A 22,646-nucleotide genomic window follows, 5' to 3' on the forward strand; every position below is an offset into this window, starting at 1 on the left:
TTCATAAGCACATTGTAGTTACGAAGGTACAAATTCAAAAATTCGCAAGCTTCAATTTTAAATTTAAAAGCACAGAAATTATGAAAATAACTTTTTTGTTTATATCTGGTTTCACAAAGCGTGGAAAACAGCTTCCCAAATGTTTGACTTAAAGGGTCTCTAAAGTGCCCAACGGACTGTATGAATTTTTTTGTTGAAAAAGTCATCATTGACGTCACATTCCCCCGGGGGGGGGCTAAACAAAACGAAAGTCTTTCCTTCTAGCAAACGCAGCGGGGGTCTCGAACTTTACAGTCCCTTTAAATTCCTGCCAAGATCCAAAGCTAGATACTCGACGAGGAAAGAGATGAAGATGCTTGCTTGTTGAAGTCGTCGCAATCCGACTCGTGGTTGTTCCGCCTCTAACTCGTAATATCGATGAAGTAAACATTACATGATTATCATTGATTACTTTTCAAAGTATGTAGAATTGCAACTCATGCATGGTACAACGGCGCCCGCCGTTATAAATGCGATGAAAACCATATTTGCGCGATACGGAATTCCCGAAGAATTGGTTTCACGTCCGAACTAATGACCAACATTTTTACGGAATGGAATATTCTTCATAACGCATCATCTCCATACTACCCCCGTTCGAATGGCCAAGTCGAGCGTGCAGTTCAAACGCTAAAGAACTCACTAAGGAAAGCGTTCGAAGATGGGAAAGACGTACATTTGTTCTGCTGGACTACAGAATAACTCCCACCAATGGACTCCCATCACCAGCCGAACTTCTAATGGGACGGAAAATTCGATCTCTTATACCAACACATCCCAAAAATTTGCAACCCAATTTCGACATCACATCAGCAACGCACGAACTAGAACAACGACAGGAACGCCAAAAGAAGCATGGCAATATTGGAACTAAACAATTATTTCCACTAACTGAAAACACCCGCGTCTGGTTTCGCAAAACCCCTCAAGATAAATGGAAGAAAGGTGTAATCAAATCTATAGGCCCAGGCCCAAGATCCTATGGCATTCAATCCGACGATGGACACATTTACAACAGAAACCGCTTCCATATTCGTCTGGATAAATCAATCCCGAAAGACGAAGACCAAACACCAGTCGTCAAGAAAAGAGAAGAGAAACGAACCGATAATAGAAGAGAACGGAATGTAGAAGATTTTTATCCGTCTTATAATCAAGTCTATGGAAGAGCTCTAACACCAACCCAAAATCAAAACATCACTACTCCTTCACAACACTTACCTATCCCTACAACCTCATTATCCTTTACCCGATCTAGAAGTCAATCAGTGGAACCTGATCGTTTACGCTACAGCCGATAGCCCCTGCTACGTCGATTACTCTGGACCAAATACTCGGCGAATTTGACAAATACTTCAAAGACTATCAAAATGAAATTTATGCTGCTTTTATCTTTCTGGAAATTAAACAACAACAGGGTGAGAAATTTCAAGATTTTTCTTCTCGTCTGAGACAAGCTGTCGTGGAATGTAACTATGGAGCGTTAGAAGATCGCATGTTACGGGATAAATTAATCCAAGGCCTACGAGATAATGCTTCACGGGAACGGCTACTCCGTGACCACAGTAAAAAAGCTATGAATCTGCAAGATGTGATAACCGCGTGCAAGGCTGCTGAACAATCACGTGTTCAGGCTGATGCAATGAGCGAGCTTCCCGCCTCGGTGCATGCTCTCCACCGTGGGAAAAATAGGCCAAAATGTCAGAGGAATGCCTCTACTAACTCGATAATAAATACGCCGAATAAAGTTCCCACGACTAACGTTCCCAAACCACTCGTTTGTAAATTCTGCGGTCGATCTCATGCTTTTGGTAAAAATATCTGTCCGGCTTTTGGACAAACTTGTTCCTTGTGTGGATTTAAAAACCATTGGGCTAGTCAATGTCAAACACATAAGTCAAAAGCATATAAAAAGCTGCCCGTCCGTCGAATTAATGAACTGAATGATGGTAATGACCAACACACTGAAGTTTACAGTGAGAATGATTCAACAGATCACGTCCTCTATGTTGGCGCTCTGCATTTAGCGGAAGAGTTATCTGACTGTGAACCTGCATGGTTTCAGACCTTATTCCTTAATGGCAATCCAGTTCGTCTGAAAGTTGATACTGGAGCCCAAGTTAATGTTATATAGGAAAAGGACTTACTAAAATGGAGTGTTCAACCCAAGCTAAATAAAACAAGTCAAGAAGTTCAGACTTACAATGGATCTACTTTACCGATTATTGGATCGTGTCTTTTTGAAGCTCAAATACCTTCCTCAAACACACCTGCAATTAATCTGCAATTTCTGGTCACGTCATTGAACTCAGCACCTATCTTGGGACTAAAGGCAAGTTTACAACTTAATCTGATCTCCAGAAACAATCATCCAGACTTGCCAACACAGCCAAGTTCTGAAATCCTGTCTGTCACAACAAATGGAAGTCCGCCACCCTCACAAGAAACTCCCGAAACTGTCGTGGAAGAATTCAAGGACGTCTTTACTGGACAGGGAAGGCTAAACAGGCTTGTTAAAATTCACCTGAAGGATGATGCAGTACCACACGTATCTGCACCTAGGGAAATCCCTTTGACTCTACATGACGTGGTGAAAGCGGAACTCCAAAGAATGGAAGAGGATGGAATCATTACAAAAGTGAACACACCCACTGACTGGGTTAGTTCAATAACGGTAGTAGAGAAAAGAGCCAATCCACAGGACCCTACCACTACTAGCAAAAAGGGACCAAATATTCGTATCTGTCTCGTTCCAAGACCACTGAATGAAGCAATAAAAAGACCTCACTATCCTATACCTAGTCCGGACAAACTAGTCTCAAATCTACAAGGCTGTTCCATATTTACTCTATTGGATGCAAAAAACTGATTTTGGCAACTACCTCTCGATGAAGAGTCATCGTACTTAACCACATTCGCTTCTCCGTGGGGAAGATACCGTTTTTAAGTCCTACCTTTTGGCTTGAATAATTCTCCAGAAGAATTTCAAAGGGCCATGGATGAGCTTTTCGAGGATGAACCTACAGTGAATCCCTTTTATGATGATTCCGCTTTGGGATCAAAAGATATGAAAGATTACTGCCAACTACTTCGACGGGTTTTCACCATCGCTCGCAGAGCTAATCTCAAGTTCAATCTTTCAAAACTCCAGCTTGCTAAACCAACTATCAAGTACCTTGGCCAAATCTTATCTGAAGAAGGCATTACCCCCGATCCTTCGAAAGTACAAGCTATCCTAGAGTACCCGCAGCCTCAAGGTCCTGAAGACCTACTACGTTTCCTTGGAATGGTAACCTACCAGGCAAAGTATACCCCTGATCTCTCCAGCAAAACTCATTCCTTACGCCAATTACTTAAAAAAGGCAATGCATGGGTGTGGGACGAAAACATGGCTCGTGATTTTCAAATGCTCAAAAATAGCCTAGCCAAACCCCCATGTTTAAAACTATTCAATCCAACAAAACCTGTGACCTTAGCTGTCGATGCAAGTAAATTTGGCTTAGGAGCCGTCTTGATTCAAGAAGAACAAGCTGTTGCGTATGGATCTGCTGCACTTTCTGACACTCAACAGCGTTATGCGCAGATAGAAAAAGAGCTTTTAGCTGTTCTTTTCGGCCTACAACATTTCAATTATTACACCTATGGAAGACGTGTCGAAGTACAGACAGACCACAAGCCTCTGCTAGGCCTCAGCAAGAAGCCTTATGATTCTATTTCACCCAGACTTCAAAGAATGCTATTGAAATTGAATCGTTATGACGTAAAACTGACGTATGTTCCGGGAAAGGACTTAGTCATTGCAGATGCTCTGTCTCGTGCTCAACTCCCCAACAACAAATTTGATCTTCCACTCGGTGATGTCCAACCGGCACGTGTTTGCTTATTAGTCCAAGCCTCCACTGGAAAATGGAGTGCATTAGCGGAAATGACACAAAAGGACCCGAATCTCGTTGATGTATTGCAGTATGTGAGAAATGGTTGGCCAGATAGAAAGTGCAAAACCAAACTAACTACACGACAATACTGGCACTGCAAAGACGAATTATACGAAACCGAAGATGGAATCATATGCCGAGGACAAAGAATAGTCGTACCTGAGGAATCCAGATCAGACCTACTGACGAAACTTCACATGGGACATCGTGGAATCGTCGCAACTAAAAGCAAAGCCCGTGAATATTTGTACTTGCCAAACATGGGTAAAGACATAGAGACCTACATTTCCCGATGTCAACCGTGTCAAGAATACCAACGAGCTAATCAATACGAACCACTCCTCGATCGCGCACTACCATCTCGCCCATGGCAAAAAGTCGCTTGCGATTTCTTCGAACTTAACAGTAAACATTACATGATTATCATTGATTACTTTTCAAAGTATGTAGAATTGCAACTCATGCATGGTACAACTCTCCAGTGAGTAGTTGAAAAGTTTAGTCAGTGGACCAATAATCGCAGGAGCCATCAACTGTAATAGACGTGGTGTTATACCATCCGGACCGCAGGCGGAACCAGGTTTTAAGCGAGTCAAGGCACAGGCAACATCAGAGGAATCAACGCGATCGAAGGTGAATTGAAGTTCAGGCTGACGAAGGAGTGGTAAGGTCAGCTCCTGATCCGGAGGACGGAAGTTGTCATAAAAATAATTTCCGAAAGCAGCGGCGATGGTGCAAGGGCAAGACAGCACCCCATTAGGTACCTCAAAGGACGAAGGCGATGGTGAAAGAGATCTTGACCTCACAAAGCTCCAAAAGCGTTTAGGATACGTTGCCAGGGTATCGTGCAAGGTCCCAACGAACTTGTCATAAGCCTCACGTGTCGTCGAACGTAGAACATTACTGAACTGTCTATATTTATTCCAGTCTGAATCCTTATTGGACTTCCGGGCCTTATTATAAAGCGAAATCTTTTCATGACTTAGATGGACGAGTTCTTTAGAGATCCAAGGCGAACGCTTTCTGCCCCGTATGGCAGTTGATGTTATCCCTTACAGTGGCCCAAAAATATCTAACCAAAGTTCCCAGGTCTCATCAATGTTATAGCTGGGAGAGAAGGCCAAGTCAAAAGGGGCGTGAAGAATCGTATTAAGTAGGTCCTCCAGGACCAAATCTTTGTAGTTCAGGACCGAACGGTTAACGCGTTGGGTAAAGCGATGCGGCATCTTGAGAGCGCCAGTGACCGCAGAATGGTCGCAACCTGGCAGATTGGCAGTAGTGCAAGTCTCGTGCAGGAATCTTTCGTCGTTAATAAAAACCAGGTCCAAAAAATTGTTGCCACGGGTAGGAGTGAGTACAATTTGTTGAAGCCCAAGGCCAAGGACAGTGTCGCAAAACAACTGTTCATCCGCAGTTCTCGGAGACGGATCCAACCATGATATGTGTACGTTAAAGTCTCCCATCAAAAGAAAAACGTCATGCGGTGGAAGTGTTTCATGTAGGTGTCCAAAAAGTTCGCAAAGCGTAACCATATAAGCCAGTGAAGAATTCGACGGACGATAGACGCAACCAAGCACAGCTGAGCGAGAGCCACAGGTGAAGGTCGCAAACACCGCTTCAATAGGAATCCCATCTTCAGAGGTCTGGAGTTCAGCAGGAAGCTCAATGCGAACCGGATGCAGAGTTTCGTGCAAGGCCAGTAGTACACCACCGCCGCGTGTAGGACGATCCTTCCGGAAAGTGACATATTCAGGGGGTAGTATCTCGGAACAGAAGGGTCAAGCCATGTTTTCGTTAGAGCGATGACATCATATTGAGAGGAGTGCAGGAGAGACAGATCCTTAATCTTTGAGCACAGGCTGCGAACATTGGCATGGAGGTAAGAAACATGTCTCGAGCGTTCATTGAGCCTTGTAAAGTATGCAGAATTATCCAGGGACGGTGCATCTTGCGCAGCAAAAAATGAGTCAGTGAGAGCCGATAGAGAACAGGTGGGACATAAATAGGGCTCGTCGGATGATCCGAGATGATCGTATTCCGCACGGCGCATGGACACACATTTCATGTGAAACCATCGTTGACAAAGGTCGCCCTCGCAGAAAAGAGCCAATTGATTGTCAGTAACAGGTTTCTGGCAATGCCCACAAGGCCACCTCATAGTCAAGATCGGACCAGGATTCAGTTCCACGTCACCGCAAGATATCAAATGGTTAAAGCGCAGTGCCATTAGTGGCGAAACTTCAGAAACCACATCCAGTAGGGCAAGTGTTGACGGAAGCGAACGAAAACGATGGGGCGAGCGTACGTGACCAAAAGAGTCCGCAGTGGAGTACGCAACAAAGGGTGCGTAGAAGTAGCTTAGTCCAAACACTGAACAGAGAAACTGAAGTACACGTCACCATATAAATGAGCGTATAGTAGAGAGAGCGTGACCAACCCAAGAATCCGAACACAGTAACCCGTCCGTGTACCAGTAAAATACGCCTTGAAGACCTCAGGGAAGATTGGAGGCAGCATTTCCAAAAGCCACTTGTGCACTCAGCAAATTTAGTAACAACAAGAAGTATCGAAAACGGTAGTAAAATAAGAATTTGGAAAAAAAACTGTCGAAAAGCGCTAAGCCTAAAACAAGAGTCTAAAAACTGAAATTTACAAGAATTTAAGAATAGCGCGAGCGAAAAAACACGCGACCACGCGCCACGACAATCACGCGAAGGAAAGACCCTTGATGGAGTAGAAGCCAGTCTGGTGTCCATGTGGGATAGAAAAAAAACCAGATGATGGTGTTTAGAAGCCAGTAAGTACAGACTGGTGACCATGTGCGATGGACAAATGACCAGATGATGGTGGTGATTAGAAGCCAGTAAGTACAGACTGGTGTCTATGTGGGATAAATAAAAGGTGGTGGTGTTAGAGCGACAATGGAGTAATAGGCAGTGTAAGTGGAAAACAAATTTCCGGGAACTATAAATGCGGTCCGGGAATTGAGAACACATTTGCTCCGATTGGCAAACTGCCAACGCGGTTCCCTGGGGTGTAACAACAGACAGACAGACACGTCGAAATTAAAGCCTCTCCGTGACATACGTCACTCGGAGAGGTAAAAAAGAAACTGCTGAGAGTGAATCTTCGTTGCCATCATGGAGAAAACTACGGTAAATAGAGCGGAGTGTTTTTCGTTCATAATTAGCGTGATTCGAACTTTTGACAGACAGACACTCGAGTGTTGACAAGTCTGTCAATCGTCCCTTGGAAGGATGACTTTATGTCTCTTGACGCGTCTCGAGTTACGCGTATCGTTAATAATGGTTTTATTGTTCATTGTTCTTCGCTTTTGCAAATTGCCTATTCAATCGTATTAAAACGACATTAGTAAAATGACATGATAAGAAACATTACGTGCGTCACAATCATATTATTTTTCCCAATTTTTATTTAACTATTGGTGAGTCAAGTAATTTCACCTTGATCGAATAACACGATCGTAACCATTACCATCGTCTTTTTCATTTTTATCAAATATTTGCAATTAAATTTAACAATAGAGTCGAATATTTCGGCATTTCATCTTGATAGAATGACACGATCGTAACCATTATAAGCGCAATACTAATCGAATTATTAATTTATTCGAGTTCATTAATTCCCACATTAATTAACAAAGAGCGTAAATACAGAAATATGATAATTTAAGGTATTTTATGCGGTGCTATGACTATTATTATTTATTACTAATCAACAACAATTATTACATTACTTTATGAAATTTTAGGTAAAAGATTGATGCAAAATTGTGGAAGTTTATAGCAATTATCATAAGTTCATACGATATGTTCCATAAGTTTGTCACTGGTTACTGAGAGATTGACATGAAGTGACGTAGGTAAAGCGTAGGTGTTGTAAGTCTCTAGCATTTCGAAGTATAGGTAGTGTCATACTTATGTAACATATCTTATAAACTTATGCAATTAGATGATCACTGTGCCTTTTGATAACGTGGTAAAACGAGATACATTCTTCAGGTCTGGTCATTTAAGCATCTTTAAGCACCTGGAGAAGAGGTTAGAGAGTCTCTCTGCCAGAAAGACGAGTAAAGCCAGAGCGTGTCCGATGGTCAAGATGGCGAACGCGCCTTGCAAGTCCACTATGACCAAAGGTCTTGTCCCACTCTTTTCCTGGAGGTGGTCCGTGTCAAACATGCCCTTAATCCTTTCCCACTCAATCGTGTCCTTTCGGAACTTTTCCAGGATACCGCAATCCTGCAGACGAAGTACTCTAAATCATAAACAATAAGAATTAAGTTTTCTATTTAATGTAATTGTTGGCTTTTTAAAACCGTAGTAGAGAACGCGGGTGGTCGCTTGTTTCCGCACAGTTTTTTTCACATCTTAAAAACCCATAGCCCGTTTCCGCAGTTTTTCATAACCCATTTCCGCACAGTTTGCAAAACATTTTAAAAACCTTAAACTTATGATGCTGGCTCATTGGACCGAAAATAGCCAAAATGTGAGGTTTTATGATTATAAATTTTTTGATGCATTTTAACGACAGATTAATTTTTAATGCAGGTTTAACAAACAGAATTTTTTTACTTCTATTTTTAACAAAAACACACTTGGTTTACGTCTATCAATACACTTTTTTTTATTTCGATAGTGATATTGCAGTGGTCAAATCACAAGTTTGCATGCCCCTATTGTAACATAGCCTAACCTAATCAAAATCTAACCGAACCAAACCTAACCGAACCCGAACAAAACCTAATCAACAAAAAAAAAGTTTTATTTGCAAACTAAGCGGAAATGGGTTATCGTTAAATATGGTGAACTAACTTTTCAATGTAAAAACTGTGCGGAAATGGGCCATAAATAGTGTGCGGAAATGGGCCATAAAAAGTATGCGGAAATGGGCCATAAAAAGTGTGCGGAATAGGGCTATGATTCTCGAAAATTGTGCGGAAATGGGCATCCCCGAGAACGCGAATCAATTAGCAAGCTGACAGCGTGCGAGTTTATACTCGCTGTAGCAAATTCTTAGGTTCATTAATTAAAAGTGTCTTTGAAAACAATGTGATAGGAAAAAGATCAAAATTAATTATCTAACAGATATTCGTTTGAAGTGACAGATATTTTAAAATTAAAATTGCCTACAGCCTACTACACGTATTTGAAACTCAAGCCGTGCACTCGAGCTTAAAAACTAGCGGATATTTTAAATCCTGAAAATCCTGAAGTTTTTCGTCTCTTGACAGCACGCACAAAGCTAGGTTACATAGAGACCTAGCTTTGTGCGTGCTGACAATCGATGTTGCAACAAGATATATACAGAATAAGCTGTCGTCCTATAGCTTGAAAACAAATTTTCTCACGCGCATTCTTTATCCCTGATGAAACAATATTTCAATGCTAATTTTAACTTAAGGTTTTTAGCAAGCATATGGTGTATTTTTAGGATTAAAAATTAAAATAACATTGCGCATTAATTAAGCAGAGTGGATGAATTTTTAAAGAGCTTACACCATATTGAGGGGATCTCGAAGCGGAGAGCCTTTTGGCACTTTGAAGATTGAAACAAAAGTATTACTTTACTATTAACCAATCACAGCTCTAAAAGGGAAGTTTTCATGTTTTTCACCACCAATTGACAGCAAGAATTGATCACTCCATTCAAGCAGAAGTTTATGACTTTTTCCAAGGAAAATGGAAGACTCGCGGAGTTTATATTCGAAACCGTCAAGCTCTGGTACCGATCAACTTTCTACCTAATATTAGCTCGCCAGATACGGTTAGGCGTGGTCTGTAATTGTGTTTGAAAATAGAGACGATCCAAGAACTGTTTCAATAGATCTTCCTAGATATTTTGATAATAAGGATATTGTGGGGGGGGGGGGAGGATGGTGAGTGAGATTGGTCAAGGCCCACTTGATCACGCACCCACGGATGCTAGCTTTTCGAGATATAGAACCCCTTCAAAGACTAACCATGTATAAGCGCGAGTTACTTGATGTTAATTTCGTATTCCTTTGAATTCAAAGGAACCCAAAATTAACATTAAGTATTATGGGAGATTGTACGATTTTGGGATAAATCCTCTGCCCTAAAGATCAAAATGATCTTAGTCTTATACTTTCCAGGATAAGAGTGATCAACTCACGCGTCAATGAGTGCTATCAGAAGTAAGATAAGGGACCAGAAGTATCGCGGTAACCGAATTCTTCACTTGGCGAAAGTGAATATTCTTGATAACACACCAACGGTTGGCCCTCTGGTAGCGGTTTCTGAATTCCCCCAACCCGTTAGACGCTCGCGGCGGTAGACGGCCGAACTAGATTCAAGCACCCGCGTCCGTGTTCCGCGGCTTTAGGTTGAGGGGAAGGGGGTAGGAAGTTTTTTTGGATCTCGACCAATTTTTTTCTCTCTAGTGGAGGCGCGATGGAAGCGGCATAATATCCTCAAATTTGTGCCAGGATCTATTACCAATGTTAGAGCACTTTACTTCTAGTCCCTTATCTTACTTCTGGTGCTATACAAGGTACTAACGCCAATTTCATCTTTACACGACAGCTTCAATTTAACTACATCGTATTACCAGAAGGGGATAATAGAAGAAGAATGACACTCTGTTTCCTCTTAATACTTTAGTTAACGTCATTCTTCCCAGGCTTACCCATTTTGTTTGCTCTACCGCTCATCAAACTTCAGATGGGCATCGCAGCGCAAGGTGAATTCTATAAGTGTTTGGCACTAAATCCCCAGCAAGCAATCAACCCTCAAACTTTGATTGTCTTGACATGGGACAAAAATCCACAAGCGCATGCGTCTGACCAAATTGTTAAAGGCTAATAGTGTAATGATGAGGGAACTATTTATCGCGTATTTGATTCGGTTTAGTAACCATGCTCCAAATGTTCCAATGTTGGGAAGAATGGCGTTACAATTACCCCGATTTGTGGTGCACTTCTCTCGAAGAGAAGTATTATATACTTCTGGTAATACCAGATCCCCGGGATAGACAATAATAATTTTCTGAAAATTGAAAGTGAAGTTACATGTTTGCTTACCAGCGTGTCCCAAGAAAGTGTTAAAAAGTTGGTCACTAAGAAAGTGAAAATTATGTTCTCCCAAGCGAGCGACCGACCCTTGCATGTTCTCTCGGCCCCAATCGAAGGCATACTTCTCGTGCAAGACTTTCAAGACACCCGAAGGTACCGATGTCGCCCCGGAACTGATCGGGTCTCGTCTGACTCCGTCGCCCAAATGACCCAAACGGCCGGTACTGATCGCCTACAAGTAAACGAAAAGCATTTTAAGCCTGGCGTCGGCTGCTTTCAACAACTCGCAACGGAGTTCAATTTTTTGGTTCAAAGATGTTTTCCGGTTGTCACGTGACGTTTTTAATCGAACCTTCAACGAATCAAATGGCAAGGGAGTACGTTATATCTTAGTGCATCCGTTTCGTAATGGCGACTAAAGCATGGTTTTTACTTGACCGTAAAAACCTACTTTGCAGCTGGACGTCAAATGTCAGATTGGTTTTTTACGTTGTCACCCATCGTTAAAGCGTTTTCACTTAGCGTAGTTCTCGCAAATAATGGAACCAATGCTTACCAGATAAACTGAACATTGCACCAATTGCGGCCCATCTTTCTTTTTTGGTCTTTGTAATCTTTGTGTCTGATATCATAAAGATAAGGATGGCTCCTAACCTGTTCAATAAAACTTTCAGCATTGAACTTCGGCATTCTCAGGGATTTGTAGTAGTAACTGACTCGATTAGGAAGTAAATAAATAAAAACATGGCGGACCGCGGACGTCCTTTTCCGAACACGCGTGGTCGAAAATGACGTCACGACTCGAGCTTATTGCTGATTGGCTCGAGCAGAGCGTTAACATTGAACGCGGCCAAAAAAATTGAAAACTAATATCGCCACACCCAACGTAATTTCGGTCCAGCGTAACTATGTTTTTTTCTTGTTGTCGCTTGACATCGGACGACAAGTTTAAACCATGCCTTATGTTTTTACGAGAGCTACAAAAACATTGGTTTGGAGAATAATTTTAAAAATATGTATAAAATGCTTTTTGAACCCAAGATTACTATGGAATCATTACTGCTGAGAATAAACTGAATCGTTTTCAAATTTAAAATAGGTTCTTCGCGAGTTGCTCGTAAGTACGCTTTTGTAATTAATTTTTAGCAGCAGACGCCATTTTGAAGAGATCTAGCAACGCTAAAAAATTTCTCTTAGCCACTCATGACGTAGCGTGGCCAAAATAACCGCAAACGGAGAGAGACTGTATTTTTCCAGTTGCTGGTAGTTGAACGCAGCCTTCATGCCCCTTGAAGTATTAAACCTTTCGAAATCGAAACATAACCAACCAGACAGGTTATAACCACACTTGAAAGATAGTTTTAGGTCATGTTAAAAATGGGCGCTTTAGTGATACCAAAATTATACGACTCACGAGAAAGGGAATTCAACTATAGCAAGACAATTCTAAAGTTCAAATAAATTTTGAAAGCTAGAACTTAAATAAGAGCGGTTATATATGATTTTTTTAGTGTACCACAGTCACTGAAAATATAAAAGCACTTGTCAAAGGGAGCGATGTATTCACCTAAGCTAAACGTGATCACAAAAACTACTTTTAGCCATTAATGACTGACCTCTAAGGCTTGATGAAAGAAAGTGCTACGCAAACTGCCCGCAACGATCTTCCCTTGATGGACAGCGGCGGCTAATTGGTCAAGAGTGTCGATCGGATCCTCCAAACCCGGAAAGTTCAAAAATGAAACTGCGCAAAAAAGACACCATAATCAAGGATGATAGGGGGTGGATACGAATTCTGAGAGAAACACGCGCCATAACTTCGGAGGCGATTGGGTCTGGTGGGACGCTAAAAATGGGGGAGGAATACTCGGGACGAAAGGCAGGTGAGCTACCTCAGAACTAGACCCTATTTAGCGCCTTCGTGTTGGCCTAATTTTACATGCATATTGCCAAAGTTATTTTAAACCTTTTTCTCATAAATAAAATTTGCAATTGAAACATTAAATTTTGTATAGAGTTAATATTTAATAATTATTGTTTCGAAATTGTTGCTAAAATAATAGTGCACATAGATGACGCTGCAATAGGGAAACGCCGGTAGGAATTTCTTTGACGGCGCTAAACGCGTCTGATAGAGTTCTTTGTTCCGCCTTCAAGGCGGATTGAAAGGGTTATAAGATCAAATATTTCATTAAATAATGTTTATAACTTCTAACTATGGTGTAAAATGATCATTTTTATGCGCGAAAGAAGAAAAGGTTTAATAATCAATGTAAGTTTTTCCAAACATAGTAAAATCACGTTTGGTTTCATCACTATGCGTTAGTAGTTAAATTCCATTTTTTTCATCAAATGACTAATCGTTTCAATCGTCTTTGAAATAGGAATTAACAACTCTAGGTGACGCCCAGCGCGTTCAAATAAATACCTACCGGCGTTTCCCTATTGCAGCGTCATCTACGTACACTATTATTTTTGGAACAATTTCGAAGCAATAATTATTAAATATTAAGTCTATATAAAATTTAGTGTATCAATTGCAAATTTTATTTATGAGGAAAAGGTTTAAAATAACTTTGGCAATATGCATGCAAAATTAGGCCAACACGATGGCGCTAAATAGGGTCTAGTTCTGAGGTAGCTCACCTGCCTTTCGTCCCGAGTATTCCTCCCCCATTTTTAGCGTCCCACCAGACCCAATCGCCTCCGAAGTTACGGCGCGTGTTTCTCTCAGAATTCGTATCCACCTCCTATCATCCTTGCCATAATTAACATAAACACAAAGAAATAACCAAAAGTGAGACAGCAAGGAAAGTGTAGGCGACGCGTGATTCTCATTGTCTCTGAGCGAGGGGCTAGTCATTCGCCAAAATTTTGTACACCTGATTTCTGAACTTTTATGTGAATTCCGTTGATTACTGATTAAATTCCTTGATTTCTGTGATGTGGATTATTTTAGGTGATTTTCTTTACACTGATTTCCCGTTATTGCCGCAGATTACTTGTGATTCTTATTTGAATTTCAACGAATACTGTTGATTTTTTTTTTGGTGAATGCCGTGATTACCACTGGATTCTTGGTGAATTACGATTATTTCTATCTGAACTGATTACGATTTTTATTTTGGATTTTCGAGTTCCACGACTGTTTATGTGTGGTTATTTCACGAAATGTGTGATTTCCGAGGTGATTACAAAAGATTACAAGTAAATAATGTGATTATTTCTGAATTTCTCAAGATTTCTCGTGATTTCCAGTGATAATCGGAGATTTCTGATTACCTTTGATTACCCACAAGAATGATTTTGATTACACTCTTATAACTCATGGGTTGAATGAGTAGGGCTATTTGAATTTTTACTACAATTTGGTAATAAAATAACCCAGTAGCAGTTGAATAAATCTTTCCTGGTAGTTTGGAATAGGGTTGTTTCAAAACAAAAAAATGTGGTTATTGCAGTAACCATGGATTAAATTTAATCCATGCAGTAACCCAAATTGGTCATTTGCAATTTTAGGCAAACCAAGCATACAAATTCACGGTATTGAACACTAGATGAATGTTTAGAAAACTTTGCAATACCAGTTATTTAAGTAATATATAAACAATCATTTGAAATAATAATATAACAAGATGGCCCCGACCATATAACGTTTAGCCTGGGCTAGCTAAATTTATTGTAAGGTGACCCTGGCCTATATACTTTACGGTTATTTTTTTATTTTAAATATCAAATATCATTCCAATTATGAACCTACCTCGGCACATAGCCGAGAAGTAAGACGTCACGTGATCCTTCGAGAGGGAAATTCAAAAAGTGTAAACCCGAAAATACGGTTAGAGAGAGAGAGAGGCTCACACTACACACTAGACTAGAGATCAGCATTCAGCATGGTTAATGTAGCTTTGTCTACGGTTAGTTTACAATTTTTAACAATTTATAGGACTAATAATGGTTTCGTTTAAGAAATGTTGTTACAAAAACTGTAGCCCCGATATTAAATTCATCCCATTCCGCACACAAAACCAAATTGGACTGTGGACATATGTTAAAGATGGATTATTTCGGGCGGTTGAACTGATTAAACCACGGAAAAGATAAAAAGAACACATTATGTGTGCCCCTTGAACAACACAGGTATCCAAATGCCTCGAATTATTGCGACAGCCATGGTAACAACAATACTTTATTATAACCATGCTTATTATATTTCTGTGAATATTGAGAGGTTAAAAAATAAAACACTGGAAAGGGTCAGTAGATTATAAACAGGAAACAAATTTGATAATTACCATCGCCAAGGCACTGTAAGCACAAACGCGGCACGCACGATTCACGAGGTGGCACGAGTATCGGAGTATCTCCGTAAAACTTAAGCCTCGGCCGTAATAATGTAAACAAACTTCTCTGATTTTTTTCTCTCTCGGTTTCGCCGATTGCGCATGTGCGCCACGTTCTTAGAGAGCCACTGGCACTGGTAACGTTTATGAAAGGGGGGCTGGCGGAGAATTTGGTCTCTCCGGCTCAATTTTTGTGCTCACTGCTTACAGGATAGGTAACTCCCTATCTTCGACGGCAGCTTATTCGATATAAAACGTGTTCCAGCTTTGGTTCTCAGCACGAGCAAACCATGGTTCTTTGTTGAAGTGATTTTACGGTAATCTATAACGTCGTTTTAAGGGTGCTGACAACATACGAAAGAAATATTTCGAGACAAAAGACGAATTAAATTCTGATATTTAGGATTTAAAATCTCGACGTTTTAAATCCTGTAAATCAGTAATTCCATTGTCTGTTGTCTGTTGTCTGCACGCACAAAGCTACGTTAATGATCGCCACTAAGGCGCTTCAACATAGAAATCTGGGTTTGCGCGTGCTGACAACCAAAGCTGGAACAGATTATATATCGAATAAGCTGCCGTCGGAGATAGGGAGTTGCCTATCCTCTAAGCGTGAAAACAAATATCCTCACGCTCCTCTTTTATCCCTGATGAAAACATAACTGAATTTTTAAAAAAATTCTACCGTCTCGTGGAACCCTTAATTACCATCATTAAATTTACTATTTAAATTAAATAAAATTACTTAAATAATAAATACATTAGCAAAATATATAATTATTTAACTTTAAATCATCACGATCAATTAATTTAATTTATAATGCTATAAATAGATAGATGGCTGGCTATATAGCTAGATTTGAAAATTTGATCTTGCTGAGGTTGCATAGTTTACAGACTAGGAGGATTGATACCATTTACGCGAGGAGGCCCAGCTTTAAACTCACCCAGTGAGTCAGGCCTCCTTAATTGTGTAAAAGTATGAATCCTACTAGTCTCTAAACTATGTATTCTCCCTAATTATCTTAATGTTCATTTTTTTGAGGAGCTTAAGTTGTAGATTTTTTATTTGATTTATTCATAGTGACGTTATTTTAACCTTCAATACCCTTTTATTTATAGTTGAGTAACTAAGTTTTTAGAATGATAACTTAATTTAAATGTGATGTCAGTTTGTAAATCTAGCTAATTGAATTCCCCCTTTCCCACAGAGAAGGTCTGAAATTTAAATCACTTGGCAGAGACTAGAGGTCGTTAACGTTTAGTTACAGTATTTTTAAAACTTGGACTCATTAAAATTGAAATTACAAATTATAATTAAATACTTTTTGTTTGATACGTTGTGGGGTTGGCAACCAGTCTTGGGTGAGTATGGGGCTAAACTTTACTTTAGCTGGCGCATTTTAAATACAAATTTTTCAATAAATATAATTTATTCAAGGTTAATTATAGGCTAATTTGGTAATTTGTTAAAATTAAGGTGCGGAAACTAATTAAAATATCTAAACTTTACTTTAGCTCGCGCATTGTAAATAGTTTTTTTAAATAAATATCATTTTTCAAGGTTAATTATAGGCTAATTTGTTAAAATTAAGGTGAGGAAGCTAATTAAAATATATATTTTCCATGTTTTTTAATATTTTACCCTTTACCTTCTGGTTAGATTATTTTAGTTTTGCAAATAATATCACACCTTTTCCATAATATTGTTGTTTATCTTCATTTACTTCCCAAATAATATTACGCCTTTTCCAATATATTGTTTATCTTCATTTACTTACCAAATAATATTATGCATTTTCCAAAATATTGTATTTGTTATCTTCATTTAAGTTCCGAAATAATATTGCCCCTTTTCCAAAATTTTGATTAGGTTCAGGTTAGGTTAGGTTAAGGTTTGGTTTGGTTAGGTTCAGGTTTGGCCGTCATTTAAGGGTTATATTTTCAGAAATCCTTCTAATAAACTCTGCCGATATGGACGACAAAAGCTATGAAAATATTGTTTAAAATAGTTTCCGCAACTTAAATGTAATTAATTAACATAAAACTGGGTGCTACGGTCCATTACATTCAATTCTGGCCGTGTCTGGGTACTTTGTCAACAGAAAAATTTGACATGCTAATATCACACACATCCTGTGAACGCTGGCCAACATTTCCTATCACTGGTTCATTTACAGCTTCAGAGCAAATCTCTTCTTCTAACAATACATCATCAGCTTCAGATGTAGAGTCTAGATTACGAAATACCAAAGAGTTTCAAAATAAGCTAATAATATATGACAAAAATCAGTATGGAGTAACTGATCTTACCAATAATATTTATTATGAACCAGTATGGGTGAGTATGGTGAAAAAGTGTTGAATTTTTATTTTAATATGTAACATCATGACCTAAAATATTATTCTAAATAGGTGTTATCATAAAACCATTCTACTTACCCGAGACGAAATGCATTGAACATATTCTAGTATGTTCTCTTAAGGACTCAGGTCCAAGGCCCAACTTTTGTGACCAAAGGTTACGTCGCTTAGCGGATAATTTGTACCATGCTTCTCCTTGGTTTTTTAAAATGCCCGGTATTCGAAAGAAGCGCGTTTTCTGTTTTACTTGTGCAGCTCCTACAACTCTTCAAAGAAAAAATTCTAACCGTTTTATTCTTAAAAACTGGGTACACAACACGTTAAACCGACGACTCTATATCTACCAAAATGGCGTCGGCACAAGACGAAGGGAAACTGGAGCTGGTTCAGTGTTAACGCAAAACCGAACTGAAATAAATTTGGGTTGATACTCTGCAGGGCTCTACATAAGGATATTTTTTTTAGTAGTCAGCCTGACTAGTGAGCCCCCTATCACTATTTTTTAGTAGTCAGCCTGACTAGTGAGCCCCCTATCACTATTTTTTAGTAGTCACTGACTAGTGAGACGCATGGTTTACGAATATTTGGGACATTTTTTACTAGTCAAGTTGACTAGTGAACCCCCAGATTTCGATTTATTCTGCCAAGGCATTTTTTTTTGTAGTCAAATGCCTTGACTAGTGCCTTATGTAGAGCCCTGGTGACAAGTCGCTGAATATTGTGTATTAAAAATCACGTCGTTTAATGTAATTAATATTGATCGAGTGTTCGAAATTGGCAACTTGCAAAGGTATTTACAATTACTTGGTTCTTAATTAACTTTTGTGCCGAAACCACTTTATAGATGTTTATTTTGTGCTGGAAAACTTGGCGTTTCGGCGGAAATCGAGTCCTTTCTCAAATTCTCATTCGTTTTCTAGAAGGAAATTAGAGCTTGTTTTGGGAGACATCTGGGGCCGCATTTCCTTTAATTTTGGCATTAACTTAAATATTTCAGTTGGTGTACTCGTTTAATTAGTATTTCATCATACTCTTAACGTTTTACTGTGGCTGTTAAATCCATACATGTTCTAAACCATTGTTTGAATCCCTGAAGCTAGACAAATTGAAGATAATTGCCGGTAATTACAATTAACTATGGGTACCATCGTGATGCCTTTTAACCATCTATTTATCTATCTTCTTGCAAAATGCATAGAATTGTATTTCATTTTCGAAATCCTTTTTTTTTAATGTTTTATTTTGCTCTGGCTGCATGAATTTGTGTTTTATTTTGCAATGACTGCTTTAATGCATGTTTTTTTGGTTTGGCATGGAAGAAATTCCTAATAACATCTAGTTCTTATTTAGGTTTTAGGTCAGTCGCATTTAAACAAAAGGGAGAATTTCTGATGAACTGATTAGAGATTCAAATCGAAAAGAAAAATTTAGTTACCACTATTACTCGCCATTGGAAATTTTGAAGAATCGATATATCAAGTATTTACACATAGGGAATACGCCCATTTATTAAAAGCCGTATTGAACGATTCAAAATGGAGCTTGCCAAACTGCCTATGATTTCTCTACAACGCCAAGCCCTGACTAATTTCGCCTCGTCAGTATGGATTAGTGCAAATAAACAATACTTGCAACTCCCTTTGGAAATCAACCACAAATCAATGAACGACCGAGCAATTCCGTCATAGGAAAACATATAAAAGAAATGACCATGATGATATTGAATGATGTAGGATATGAAATAAATGATTGGCTTTACGAAATTAAAGACGTCGTCACTGACACTTCGCTGGAACACCAACTCGCCAATTTGAGCTGGACTGTTGAAGGCTCATTAAATCGACCCAAGATGGCCAAGTTAATTCTAGAGAAAGAAACTGACCTCGATTTCAGTTTTTACATGGCATGCACGTACTGTTTAGAGGATAAAGTTAGGGAACTGTGGCCACGAATCAATCAGTTAGAACGGCACTTAAGCGATTTCGATGAAGGAAATTTGATGGTACAATACTGGATTTATAAATGTGGCCTCTTTCTGGACACGCGGGATTTTTTCTTTAACAATCTTTTAGATGGCATGTCAGTTGATGTCAAATTTTTCGTCTGCGTTGTTTATGATATAGCATTTAGAAATTCAACAGTAAAATTTCTGTTTAATAATTTAACTGAAGAAGAAAAAATTCAGGCCTTGGATATTCTTAAAGAATCGAATTTTGCAAGTGACTACCATATCCAACATTCACGAGTATCAGGTCCGGCATATTTATTGAGTCAATTAAATTACACGCAAATGTGTGAATTATTATCCGAATTTGAACAACCTGAACACTTATTGATGAACATATCAGACTTCGCGTGGCCAAATACACATATTCTAAAGGCATTGGACCATTACATTGGCAAAATGAATGGCGCTATTGAAGCTACAAACGGCAATGATTTGGTAGAGTTTGCTGATGGAGCCTTCGAGTTTGTCAGACGCTACAACCGTAGTATTTTGTTCAGATATTGTTGGACCAGATTCCCAAGAGAACAATTAAATAAAGTTATGGATTCAAACTTCTTTGAGGACATCGTTTCTAATTTGGCTGAAAACAAAGACGCTGTGTCCATTAAGATGGTAATTGACAGCATTGAGCTCGAGAGTTTTGCCAAGAATTTGTTATCTCATTATCATCTTCCCATTATCGAAATGTTGGCTTATTACGATACGAATCTGTTGAAATATTACCTCGCTCGTACTGTTGTCTGTAAGAACTTGGCCAAAAACCTCCTTAACATATTGAAGAACTCTGAATACTTACAATATATTAAAGAAACCATTACTGGTATTTTAATTCAGCTTTTTCCTGAGTTGGATCCCAATTGTGCAGATTAAGTTGTTACGAGTGTAACGTCACACACATTTGTTTATTTTTTCGTTCAAATTTGTGCGTTTGTTTTCTAAACAAAACAAGTTGCCATTGGATTTTGTGCAGTTGTAGTTATACCTTACATAAATATTGTTTATTGCCAGTGATTACACAGTGACGGAGGTTTTTTTGCTTTTTTTTCAGAGCATTATTTTTCATATTAACCCACATGTTTATCATTTTTGTTATCTTCATATTAATTTCGTATTCAATAATTTATTTTCAAATGCTACACAATTTTTCATAAGTAAAATAGAATTACATGACAATTTTTTGTCATATGTAGTTTTCTCTTATCATTTAGCGATTATTTTATAAAGTTACTCGTTTTGTTGGGTTTTTGTTCAAAGCTTTATTCCAAATAAACGAACACATTTTTTTTGCCTTTATTGGCCAAACAAAGTTTTCAACTAATTTCGTGTTCAAGAAATGTTTTTCCAAATCTACGCAGATTTAAGTAAGTCGCTTAAAAATTGCGATTGTACTTGTTACATTTTTTTCAATAATTTTCTTTGTACTCTTTAATTGAGACATAAATAAAAGATGACAATCTTGCGTTTTGAATTTTAATTTCGTGAAATCGAAACGCTGTTACTGATAATGCAACTATCTCTTTACAAGTAGCCACATCATATGATGTATATCTACAATGTGGCGATTAGCCCTTTAATCATGGCTTATTTTCGTTCTAATTATTTTACAATAAAACTATAAAAGGGAAACTTTTGATACTTTGCACAAAAATAACAATTAAGCCTTATTTTGCACATCTCATTAAAATTTCAAGATATTGGGCCAGTATTTGCAAAATTAGGGTAAAAAAACGGCGGTGTTCCTCGGACGAGCATTCGCCATAGCTCGTGCAGCCAAAAGCGTGATCGAGTCGGATATGACCAAACAAAGCCGTCTTAGCTCGTCTGCTTCAAAACCGCGGGGAAACGTGACATGTGACGTGACCAGGGCTCTACATATGGATATTTTTTTTTAGTAATCAGCCTGACTAGTGAGCCCCCTATCCCAATTTTTTTAGTAGTCACTGACTAGTGAGACGCATGGTTTACGAACATTTGGGACATTTAAGTCAAGTTGACTAGCGAACCCCCAGATTTCGATTTATTTTAGTAGTCAAGGCATTTTTTAGTAGTCAAATGCCTTGACTAGTGCGTGCCTTATGTAGAGCCCTGATACTCTGTATTTATGACATCTCATGTTGCCCTCTATTGAATCTCTCAACAACTATCGTTAGATTTATTACTTAAATAATATAATTTTTTTTAATTATAATAATCATATTAGCTAATTATAATTATTTAACTTTAAATGAGTATGTTTCATTGATTTAAATTACATTGCTAAAAATTATTTCACGCGCGCTACGCAGCCTACGGAAAATTCTCTCTACACTCTCTCTCCTCTCCCACTGCACTTACAAAATCCAGTTGCAGCTGGTTTTCGCGCGTCGGGAAGATGGTGGATCCACATTCTTCTACCTCTCTCTTCTCTAGACTCTAACTTAACTCGCTGTATATTCTAAGCGGGCGTGGGTCGATTGGTAGATTGTCTGGCGTCTTCACTGGCGTCATAGTATGGATCGGGACGTCGCAGGTTCGCCTTCCGGCACCGACAGGAAAATAATTTCAATTTAAATAAAATACGTTACGCCACCTATGAGGTGTAACGTGAACTACGGGTGAATTTCGAGTTGAAAATTCGTGGGAAATTTAAAATTCGAAATATTCATTTGTGACAAAATTCATCAGGTCACAACATTTCCAGTCACAACATATCCAGCCAGCCGTCCAGCCAACAGAGGTCGGAACAATATGTTTTTCAGCTCTAAAGAGCGGCAAAACTTAATAAACCGTAAGCAAGCTTGCTAAATCTCTTTGTTTTTAATTAATTCCAATCCACGAGAAATTTATTTAAAGTCGCGTCCTTTCTCTTGGCGGCGGTGCACATTGGACAAGAGGTTGCGAGACTTGTGGATCGGGCAAGTAGAAGC

At 38.9% G+C, this 22,646-nt stretch overlaps 1 protein-coding gene and 1 long non-coding RNA gene across 7 annotated transcripts; one reads left to right on the forward strand and one right to left on the reverse strand.

The window, feature by feature from the left end:
• Nucleotides 1-11,084: 11,084 nt before the first annotated feature.
• LOC149621456 (uncharacterized) lies at nt 11,085-11,869 on the reverse strand. Its single transcript, XR_016375059.1, has 3 exons — nt 11,743-11,869; nt 11,582-11,679; nt 11,085-11,257 (listed from the first exon to the last, which is right to left on the reverse strand). It is a non-coding gene; the product is annotated as an uncharacterized LOC149621456 (long non-coding RNA).
• Nucleotides 11,870-13,102: 1,233 nt separating this feature from the next.
• LOC149621457 (uncharacterized) lies at nt 13,103-21,199 on the forward strand. 6 transcript variants are annotated; one of them, XM_089853692.1, is made up of 2 exons: nt 13,103-18,853; nt 19,083-21,199. In XM_089853692.1, the coding sequence occupies exon 2, from the start codon at nt 19,438-19,440 to the stop codon at nt 20,608-20,610; it is 1,173 nt and encodes a 390-aa protein (XP_089709818.1). In that variant the 5' UTR covers nt 13,103-18,853; nt 19,083-19,437; the 3' UTR covers nt 20,611-21,199. The 6 variants fall into 6 exon arrangements, with proteins under 6 accessions (XP_089709818.1, XP_089709820.1, XP_089709822.1 ...); XM_089853694.1 differs by having other exon boundaries at nt 13,103-18,522; nt 18,653-21,199; XM_089853696.1 differs by having other exon boundaries at nt 13,103-18,522; nt 18,730-21,199.
• Nucleotides 21,200-22,646: the final 1,447 nt, after the last annotated feature.

The sequence above is a fragment of the Phalangium opilio genome, unplaced genomic scaffold, assembly GCF_054372755.1.
Source record: "Phalangium opilio isolate 3A_F unplaced genomic scaffold, DU_Popi_V2 ptg000204l_1, whole genome shotgun sequence".
NCBI lineage: Eukaryota > Metazoa > Arthropoda > Arachnida > Opiliones > Phalangiidae > Phalangium > Phalangium opilio.

Coding starts and splice junctions, on each gene's coding strand:
- LOC149621457 (XM_089853692.1), top strand. CDS start 19,438: ATGACCATGATGATATTGAATGATGTAGGATATGAAATAAATGATTGG.